This window comes from Cyphomyrmex costatus, unplaced genomic scaffold (genome assembly GCF_001594065.2).
Source record: "Cyphomyrmex costatus isolate MS0001 unplaced genomic scaffold, Ccosl1.0 scaffold35, whole genome shotgun sequence".
Lineage (NCBI taxonomy): Eukaryota > Metazoa > Arthropoda > Insecta > Hymenoptera > Formicidae > Cyphomyrmex > Cyphomyrmex costatus.
The window spans coordinates 481,233-491,898 of NW_017277664.1; the positions used below are offsets into that span (position 1 = coordinate 481,233).

At 35.3% G+C, this 10,666-nt stretch overlaps 2 protein-coding genes across 3 annotated transcripts in view; one reads left to right on the top strand and one right to left on the bottom strand.

The window, feature by feature from the left end:
• The first annotated feature begins 220 nt into the window (after nucleotides 1–220).
• On the top strand, nucleotides 221–7,655 carry LOC108776336 (RNA-binding protein cabeza). Of its 2 annotated transcripts, none has more exons than XM_018542932.1 (8): nucleotides 221–441; nucleotides 1,627–1,962; nucleotides 2,173–2,248; nucleotides 3,598–3,629; nucleotides 5,294–5,430; nucleotides 5,981–6,324; nucleotides 6,905–7,198; nucleotides 7,372–7,655. In XM_018542932.1, the coding sequence occupies exons 1-8, from the start codon at nucleotides 429–431 to the stop codon at nucleotides 7,409–7,411; spliced, it is 1,272 nt and encodes a 423-aa protein (XP_018398434.1). In that variant the 5' UTR covers nucleotides 221–428; the 3' UTR covers nucleotides 7,412–7,655. The 2 variants fall into 2 exon arrangements, with proteins under 2 accessions (XP_018398434.1, XP_018398435.1); XM_018542933.1 differs by having other exon boundaries at nucleotides 3,601–3,629.
• Nucleotides 7,656–8,046: 391 nt separating this feature from the next.
• The window catches only part of BI-1 (Bax Inhibitor-1), a 5,018-nt gene continuing 2,398 nt past the window's right edge, over nucleotides 8,047–10,666 (bottom strand). Inside the window, exons 2-4 of the mRNA XM_018542852.1 lie at nucleotides 9,690–9,991; nucleotides 8,769–9,094; nucleotides 8,047–8,193 (exon numbers count right to left, since the gene is read on the bottom strand). Of these exons, the coding sequence (XP_018398354.1) occupies nucleotides 8,158–8,193; nucleotides 8,769–9,094; nucleotides 9,690–9,991 (664 nt within the window). The 3' untranslated portion in view covers nucleotides 8,047–8,157. The remainder of the gene's footprint in view (nucleotides 8,194–8,768; nucleotides 9,095–9,689; nucleotides 9,992–10,666) is intronic.

Genomic DNA, 10,666 nt, shown 5'->3' on the forward strand with positions numbered 1-10,666 from the left:
GCTCGCCGAGCAAATGAACATAATTGGTTATTACTTGTAGATCCAACCAATCAAATGGGAGCACCCGACAGAACACGCTCCTAAGAAAAAATCACTCGAACGCCGGTCATAAAATTCCCTTGGGAACAACGTCTCCCATTGGACGACGCCAACCGGAAGCGAGCAAGACGCCACTCGGTCTATCGTTTCCGCTTCCGTCTGCAAGTAACTGTGTCGTTTCACCATTCCAACTTGGTTCGTGAGCTCGTGAAGAAGACGCTAGACGTATTGCTAAACAGCGGTCCCGTGAGGGACGGGTATTTGCGAAAGAAGATCGCGAGGAGGAAGGACCTGGTCCAAGTTGCTTCGAGTCCAAAGCGCTCGAGCAAGATTATCTTTCCGTCTCCGTCGACGGTATCTCTTCATCGTCCATTCGAAGGAACAGCACGATGACGGACAGTCGTGAGTATTTAAATAAAGTTACACTTGTACGATTTACGGAACAGGATGGTTTAGTTCCGATGATGATAAGCTATCTCGGGAAATGTCTCCACGCGCACCATCGGCTTAAGTCGGAAGACCTGAGAGGAACACCAGCTTCGCAAATCGTCAGTATCGTCTTGTCGATTACAAGTGAAAATGGCGATTAGCAGAGGCGTTGAATATACCGAAGTATATAATATACGCTGGAGTGAAATTTTCGATTTGGTAACCGCTGGAATTTCGCGGACTCGAGAATGAATGGAAATATTATCTTTATGCTCGCTGAAATTGTTACTTTCTTAAACGAACGTACTAACATTTATGAATTTATTTGAATATACATAAAAATCATACACGTTCGTATAATTTATATATATATATATACATATAATCGTACACATATATATATATATATATATATATGTATTAGATATGAGGAAAAGTTCATTTATTAGCTGAAAATTATGTATTGTGTATTTAAAAAATTAACGATTGTACTAATTGATAGAGCAAAGTTTCAGCTTTAAGATTTTTTAATTGCAATACTATGATTTTTAACGAAATTATAAGCAATTAAAATCGAAACGTTCCTTTACCTAACTCACGAATAATTCAAGAACAAAAAATCATAGGTATATTTTTTAAAAACAAGTTTTTAGGAAAAACTTCAAGCTTTTACATTAGATAATCAAAAATTTTCGCAAATTCTTTTTTGAGACATAACAGACCTACAAAGTGAGAAAGAAAATTTATCTTTTTTCGTCTTGTAGTTTTTTCTATATGTAAAAATTACCAAATTCACATAAACTAAAAAAATTATAAAAACTTGCATGGTTTATTTTTTCTCTTTGTAATTTGTTCATTATATTTTTATCTTTATTTTTTTATTTTGTGAATACTTTTTTGTATTATCATTTTTTCTTTTCATTTTCTTTTTATTTGTCATTTTTATATTCTTAGAGAAGAATATTGACAAATGGCTATTATCTACCTATTTCTTTTTCTCTCCATGTTGGAAAAAAAACTAAACAATACAAAAAGTTCAGCCAAAAATAGATTGTAACATTAATGATCCCATATTAAATTTTATTTTATGCAGCACGCAGTATATTAGAATCTTAACGAAAGAACTCTGAATGTTAAAATAAATATTTAATTTTATAGAGTATTCCAGTTATCAACAGCAAGGATATAATCAGTATAGCCAGCCACCTCCGGCAACTGGTCAGGATACATCGTATCCACCACCTTCATCTGGCGGGAGTAGCTATAATCAATATAGTCAACCGCCTCCGAACTCCAGTGGCAACTACAGTAGTTACAACAGCTATAATTCCAGTAATCAAGACTATCAGTCACAGAATCAAGGTAGCTACAGTAGCCAAAATAGCTACAGTGGAGGCGGCAGCGGAGACAACAGTAATAATTATGGCAGCAGCTATGGAAACAGTGGAGGTGGCAGTGGAGGATACAATCGTAACTCCGGTTCTTACAGCGGAGGTTCATATTTTTCTCATACTTTTTATAATTGATTATTTTGATTCCTGCAGTTTTCCTTCCTTTTTCTTCTTTGTTACATTTCTTCCTCTATATTTTATATAATCTGTCAGTTATACTAAAAACTTCTGCTATTTTACGACTATTAAAATAATCTTTCTTGATTTGTTTCTCTTGCAGATTATACTGTATACTTATCCTTATTTGTTTTAGGCCAAGGAGGTGGCGGTGGAGGCGGTAGATACAGCGACCGCGGCGGTTACGGAGATCGCTCCGGCGGTGGTTACAAGTAAGTTCATTTTCTAAATTTTTAATACACATAATGAAGCGAATAATCGGAGCAACGGACTCCGGTGTGTTAAATTAAAATCAACAGCCACCACATTCATTAAGCGTTTTTTGCCGAAGCAAAAATCAAAGGTATGCAATGATGTTCTTAACACCAGTAAATGGAAAAGTCTTGTTGAAATCATTTCGAATCGGTTTTATGCCCGACTGGGCGTTAATGTGTTTAAAGTATGCCTACAGGTTTAACAGACAGATATAACTGAGGTAAAAAGAGGTAAAAAAATAAACAGTATATGACAATTGACGTAAAAAGGCTGTAATGTCGACACTATTCGCTGCTTCTGAAATATCAGCAAACACGTAACGTACATTCACGTACATACATACATGTACACACGATATATACGTATTATATGGCAGCTAAATGCTAAGGTCTTAAGTCGATTAGACTACAAAGCGATTGATGTCGCCACTGGGGCCACTGTTGTATTATTAGGTGTATTATATATAATTAGGCAACTAAGGTATTTAAAGTCTGTTGTAAGAGATTACAGAGAAATATTGCCTTATCTGACCGTTATTGTACGACATATTAAAAAAAAAAAGAAACAAGTTTTTTAGAAAAAGGTGGAACTGTATATTGTATTATTCCATATGTTAATTGCCTTCAAGCAATACATGGTTTTACTGTGTATATATCGTCGCTTCTACCATTGGTATTATTTAAAAATAGGTATTTTCCGAAAGATATTTTTCTTTTCTGTCACGAACAAAAATTTAAAAACAAAGCACGTCGATTATACTGTGCATTTACTAATTTCTATGTCCCAATCTGCAACTAAGTCAACGGCGAGTTGTAGCAAATGCTTAACAATATTCCTTTCCGTCAAAGAGTTCTTTAGTCACAACACAAGTAATCTCTTACTTTTTTTTTATTTATTTCAAAAAATAAAAAAATATCTATATAATATATGTATATATTTTCAAGTATAGAACTTAGGCATGCTTTTTATCGAAATTTGTCTTTTCTTCGAGACTCGTGTTACGTCGAATCGATCAAAATACTCCGATTTGTCTCTCTCGATTTAATCGTTTGTCGTCGTTTCTCACATTGTATAAAGTTCTCTAAATCTGCATGCTAAACGACACTGACGGACGTGATTTTACGGCAGGACGAACGGTTTAATGTAAATCATGATGTGGTATGACTGTACAGACATTTAGACAAATAGGTACATCAATCAAGAAGAAAGGTGGCGAGCGGCATACATACGATTCGCCATGCATCGATCGATCGATCACAGTCTCTCCATGAGTCAACTCATTGGTATATCTGCTTCTGTGTTTTAGCAGTGGCGGTGGCCGTGGTGGTTATAACAAAGGTAAATGCACCAGACTGTTTGTACTAGTCTGGTGCTAAATATTCTAGCTTTCACTCTACTATTTACGATCTTAAATACTCGGTTACTCGGTGTTATATGAAAGGGCTGCTATGCAACATTGTTAGGATAGTGCAGTAAATAGCGTGCGATATTTCTCAATCTCACACTCGCACGGCGAATTATCGTTGTAAGCGAGAACGGAGGATAATGTAATACAAAACCGTTCGCGTTCTGCTTGTAGATGTATCATTGAAAAAAAAAAAAAGACCAGATACATTTTACGATCACCAATTGCTTTTTTTATCCTACAAATCTGACGCACGAATGTCGTTTTCCTGTATTATCGTGTTAAGCGAAACTTTTTTTCTTTTTTTTTTTTTTATAAGAGTAGGACATCTCCGTGCGTCTACCAAAATTAGATCTTTCATACATTCCGTAAATGACTGTCGTTACCCAATCGATTTCCGCACTGTGCATGTCATCGCTGATATTGTGCAGTAGGAAAACTATTTTGGGAAATCCCTTAAAAGGTCGAAAGGTTCCTAAAAGGTAAAAAAAAAAAAAAGGGTATTGCGAGTGAACAATTAGTGACAATAGAACAATAGTTGTGCACGATACGATAATCGTGATTGATTTTTTATATGATCGATCTATTTTCAAATACATATAAACGTACAAAGCGCGAGAAGAATAAATAAAAGGCAGCTGGTGAGCTACTTGCCAATTCTGTGATTAAATGTCAAGGGTAAGAAATAATGTTGCAGCCCTTTTGTATGTTCAGCTGCAACCCTGTGTTCTATGTATATCGTTAGGTGTTAATGGGAATATTAGACCGCTACTAATGCATTACGTTTTTATAAATAACACGATACGAAGGGAGATTACGATGTATACTGCAAACGTAATTCGAAGTACGGAAATTATGCAGAAAAATGGGTATCTAAGTGAGAACTTATTATTGAATATAATTGTGTGTTCCTTTTAAGACCTCGTGAGAAAAAAAAAATGGAAAACATGCGTAACGAGTAGCAATAATTATGCTAAATATGCTGGGTGATAACGTTATAAGAATATCCTTAGATGTATAATTAGATATATACATTTAGTTGTTAAAATATATGATACTTTATAAGCCTCCTTTAATACCCTCCAAAAGAGAAAAGAACATCTCTTGCTTTTGCTGGTATATACGATTTATTACTTGTAAACTCAAATTCTGAACAAATAGAAAGTTACCCAAACGAAAACTGGTCATCCGTTTTCCGCTTCTGCTCGTGTTAAAAAAAAAAAGGCAGGAAATCCTTCACAATCAAGATTGTAGAGGCTATTAAAAATGTGTGGTAACTAACATCTCGAAAATAAACGACTGTTCCTTACTAAGAATGTTGTGTCATCGGGAATACAATAACTTCGAGTATACGACTCCATAATTTTTACTGAAAAGTGATGAATCCGAGGAAGATATACGGACGGCGTTTCCAAGCTCCTGCGCAGTCAAAGCAAGCAAAAAATACAAAAGGATGCGCAACCGGAAACACTTTCCTTATATCTTTTAAAATAGAACGAAGTAAAGTAGTAGCTCCAGGGTCGGTAGATGCGCGAATATTTATTTTATTAACTTAAACGTTTCTGTGCGACAAATCATTACTTTCGGTCCATTGCAGGCGGCTACAGTGATCGTAACAGCGGTGGCGGTGACGGAATGGTTACACAAGAGGATACTATTTTTGTATCCGGTATGGATCCATCGATCTCCGAAGAAGAAATTTGTCAACATTTTGGAGCGATTGGCATTATTAAAGTATGTATTCTTCCATATATATATCGCTCATTTGTTAACTTGGCCAATTTAGAATTACTTACAGGAAAAGAACAAAAAGAAAGAAAAAAGAAAAATGCTTTGAAAAAATTGTATTCCTCTTTTCGCCAAAAAATTAATGTTACAAACTTTTAAAATATTTAAATTAATTTTTTGGAAAACTTTGTTGTTCGAGTTATATCGTAACAAATGAGCGATATGTAGATCAGGGCCCATATTCTGTACACGTCTACCGACAGTTGTCGGTGTCAATAATTAACGATAGCCAATGATAAGGACTGTTCCAGGAGAAAAGTGCAGTTCTTATTGGCTATCGTTATTTAACGGCACCGACAACTGTCGGTAGACGCGTACAGAATATAGGCACAGTATTTACATCACGCATCTATGTTTGAAGTTCTAATCTAATCGCCAATACTGCAATGTTATCTCGAATGAAAAACCGAGAGTGTTTGGAATTAAATGCGAAGTACGAAAGCGATAATGAAATCAAATCACATTTAAATGTTCAACGAAGACTTGATGTTTACAGCATGACAAACGCACGGGCAAACCAAAAGTTTGGATGTACAAAGACAAGAACACGGGAAAGTCGAAGGGCGAGGCAACAGTCACGTATGATGATCAAAACGCCGCACGCTCAGCTATTAGCTGGTTTGATGGCAAAGATTTTAAAGGCAGCACAATAAAGGTGCAAATGGCGCAGCACAAAAGCAATTGGCAGGGTAGCCGCATGGGCGGTGGTCGTGGCGGCGGTGGCCGAGGTCGGGGTGGTAGTTTCGGCAGTCGTGGCGGAGGCGGCGATCGCGACGATCATCATCGTGGAGGCGGTGGCGACGATCGTCGTGATAGTGGCGGCCGCGGAGGCGACTGGAGGTGAATACAATATATAATAATCTTTAATTTATTTGTTATAATATATAATAGTATTATAATATTATATTTAAGAAAATGTGTGAATGTCTGATTATGGCTGCGTTTGCTTTGAGTGCTCATACACTAAAGTCGGTATTCATAGTCGATTCTTATATTCAAGAAGATGACGTACATACTAATATAACTTCTGTATCAAGATCCCGTATTATTTAAGAATATAATTCAGTCCATTGTTTAGGCAATTAGTCTGCAATTTTTCATTATCAAAAAAGTAACGCAACTGTTCATAATTGGAATCAGAAATGTAATAAAGAGACAGAGAAACGTCTTACTCGATTGAGCGTGTAAAATCAAAATGAAATTAAAAACTATTTTTAATTTCTTTATTGACTCGATCACAGACGTCATATTATGCATTGCTTAGCATACGAGCGAACTATACTTTAATTTTAGTACATATGAGTATTGGTATGTTAGAACTTACAATTTTTGCTATATCGGCATGTTATTATATATTAAAACAAACCTATGCCTTGATAGTGAAATATTGAGGTGCAAAACTAAAAATATCTTGAAACAGGTGTCCCAATCCCGACTGCGGCAACACGAATTTCGCGTGGCGGGATCAGTGTAATCTCTGCAAGAGCGCGAAACCAGAAGGTCTTGGTAGTTACGGCGGCAGTGGCAGTGGTGGCGGTGGTGGTGGCGGTAGAGGAGGTGGTGGCCGAGGTGGCGACCGCGGAAGCAGAGGCGGTTTCAGGAACGATCGAGGTGGACGTGGAGGTGACCGAGGTGGCAGAGGCGGTGGCGGTTTCCGTGGTGGAGACCGAGGCGGCCGCGGTGGACGAGGCGGTCCCATGAGGGGTGGCAGCGGGTAGGTTTTACCCTTCATATTTCTTGCATAATGTTCAACTCTTCACGAACTTTTACTTTTCGTCGATATGTTGGGGAAGGAAGGGGGGTGCAAAATTTACGTCAAACTGTTTTATACAGATATAAACCTGAATATATCGATTAATGACTCGTCCATTTTCAACTTTGTTTTAGTCGAGGTGACAGGGATAGAGACCGTCAGCGACCATACTAATGTCATCTTCGTAAGAAATATCAACGATTGACCCACTATTATTATAAACAACTTGTACACATATTGTACACATTGTAAGTGCTTGTACATTTCGCAAAATGGAAGCAGTCACTCTTTATTCTATACATGTGACATGTATTTCTTATTGTCTTTCTTTTCGCGTGATCTTTTTATATTCATCAGAACTAAATATTACATATGTATGTTACGTTCGTATAAAGTCAATATTCAAATAGACAACATAGATAAGATCTGTAATGTGTAAACATACAATCGAATCGATCGACTTATTTAATTACCCATATCCTATTTATGAAATAAAAAAAGAAAAATTGGGAAAATTAGTTTATTGAAAGTTGAAAATATAATACACAATTAATTTATATTATATATATATATATATGTATACAAGTTTGATGGAGAATTATAACTCAGAGACATGACTAAAATAAATTACGACATGTCTTCGTTTGTAATTGGACGTAAGAGAAGCCGATTTCATTTATAGTAAACGAACTGTGTGTATTTAACATTTTCCTTTTTTTTTTCAATATAGTAAATATAGTTTCGCGTTCGCTAAAGAGATGTTATACATATATACGTATATGACGTGGTGTATATCGGTATTTATATAATTTTTTCCGGTATGTATATGTACACAAATACCTAGGTATGGATAGATTACATGAAGACCTCTAGTTTATGGATTTACTTGAATGCACCTCAATTATTCAGTTTGTTTTTGCTTAATCTTTACGCTTGCGTGAATCCTTGGACAATTCCTGAAACGGGGAAAAAATTCAAATATAAAAAATGCAAATATTTTCTAAATTAATATATATTTTTAACTATAATTCAATTTTTTAGAGAAATTGTTTCTCTTATTCGTAACAAAATATATATGCATTTAAATATTTGTTTTAAAATAATAAGATCAGAGATACAAAACGTAAACAAAGATAATTTTATTATTTTTTTTTTCGATTTAAATACTTTTTTTCTTTTTCTTATACCGCTAGAAACATCTCTAGCATTTTTTATTATTCAACGTTTCGTATTGTTCTACATAATGTTTTATTTCAACGCTATAACGCCCGATCGATCTTTTAATCTACTTAGTGTCGACGCAAACCGAGCCCGTAAACATAGTAGTTATCGATTTACTCTTTCTAATTTGTATTATTTGCTTTTACACGAGTTATTTTAAGACTAATGAAAATTATATCCTAAATAATCAATTGTTTTAAAATTAAAAGAATAATAATCTAAAATTCCTTTTGTACATCAGCGAAAAATAACGCGGCAATTTTAAGAGATATCTTTATAAAGTAATAGTTAATTCATCAGGATACTTTACCTTTTGCGTAAGTATCACAAGGAGGTGTCGGAAAATTATTACAAAGTCGACAAACAGATCCAAAGAGTGCATGATGAAGTCTCTGCTACCAATGTCGTACTTCTCGATGATCAGTTGCGTGTCGTAAATGACGAAGCCGCAAATAACGAATAATCCCACATATAGGTGCACTTGATAGAGGAAGGTCGAACGCAAGAACATATTGACAAGGGAGACCAAGAATATAGCGTTCATCATGCTCATCAAGGTGCCACCAAGAAACAGCCAACGGCCACGTGCAGCCAAAAGCGCAGAAATGCTAAAGGAAACGAAGACGACCGTCGTGCCTGTAAACATTTTTTTGTACAATTATTGCATACCTAATTAACATAGAAAGAATATAAGAACATATCTATGGGAAATGCGTCTAAAGTTTTTTTTACAGACGATAGACAGTTCAGATATTGCTGATCAATGTACTCATTTTGTAATAGCTTAACATAATGATGTGCAACCATTTTAAAGATTATTTTCAAAAGGCTATTTTTAGGTAAAATTTTTGGAGCCATGTTTATTTCGTTTACTGAATAATAAAAAAATTCGATTTTATATTTTCGACTGCAAATTGGTTGACCGCGAAAAATTTACAGGTAGCCTGTAGGTTGTGCATCACTGACTTAATTGATTATTTAACGTATCTTATCAGCGTTTTTAAAATGTTCTGTAAATATACGAAAATTGTTAACTCAACGATTTGTTGTTCGAGTATAGTGTGCGTAAAAGTAGACTTTGGCGAAATCAATTTTACTTTAACTTTAGAATCAAGTTAATTAATTTCGGATCAATGTAATCGATTGTGAGCAGTGCCTTATCTCAAGACAAACGGATAAAATGGAAACGAATAAAGCGCAAAACAGTTAAATCAATACACAGTTGACTCACCAACTAATGCTGTTATTACAATGCTCGGGTCTATGCTGACTACCAATTCGAGCAAAGGCCCCAAACCAAGACCACATAGGAATGCAAATCCCAAGAGGTAACCGAGACGCAGTTTTTGGTTTTTGCCATTGTCGGATGTTGTCATCAGCGCAATGAGAAAGCCCAGGGTGCCGATACTCGTCAGCAGATTGGCCTGCAGGAATTGCGTATACATATGCACATAAGCTCCAACAGCCGCTGACACGGTGGACAAAGACAGGCAACCGTACACATTCTTCAAGTGTTTCCTGACTGGCGCATTTCTGAAAACAATCATATTGCCCGTTAAGTCACTTTTCATTTCATAATATAAATTATTTAAAACAATTATGTGAATATATTCTAACGCTGCTTCAGTCGAAGCTGAAAGAAACCATCTCATATTACACCTATATCAGAATGCGTTATCAGTATATCTTCCATACACATATAAACTAAAATAGTTTTAAATTACAAATCTCTATCTTATATGAAACTTAATCTCTTTATAAGTCACAAAGAGTTCTATATTTCAAAATTGTTATCGAAACTCGAAGACTAATTTTTCATTCGTTCATTTATCTCGATATAAATAGTGTATACAATTTTCTCTCTCGTCTTTATGTTTCTCCGTGTGATGCTCCGGTAAGTCAAATCAAACAAAGCGACTCATGTTCTTTTCTTTAGATGCTCTTTTATACCTTGCTTAGAAAGTTAATCCAAGGCCATTTATAGGATATTTATATCAATAATAGTTGCAATATATAATTGCAATGTATTTAACTATAAAAAAATTTAGTCGCAGCGTCACTTCATTGATAATACCAATTGTTAACCGTATTTTAAAAGAGTAACTTCGATCAAACTGTGATTAACTAAACCGGTAGAATCGTCTAAGTATAAAAGTTTCCTAACTATATAATTCACTACCTCTGAAAAGGAACTATATATAATATATA

What these genes read in the sequence shown, in the direction of transcription:
- LOC108776336 (XM_018542932.1), top strand. An exon ending in CTCCGGTTCTTACAGCGGAG is followed by an intron (nt 1,963 to 2,172) that starts GTTCATATTTTT and finishes TATTTGTTTTAG; the next exon opens with GCCAAGGAGGTGGCGGTGGA. An exon ending in CCGTGGTGGTTATAACAAAG is followed by an intron (nt 3,630 to 5,293) that starts GTAAATGCACCA and finishes GGTCCATTGCAG; the next exon opens with GCGGCTACAGTGATCGTAAC.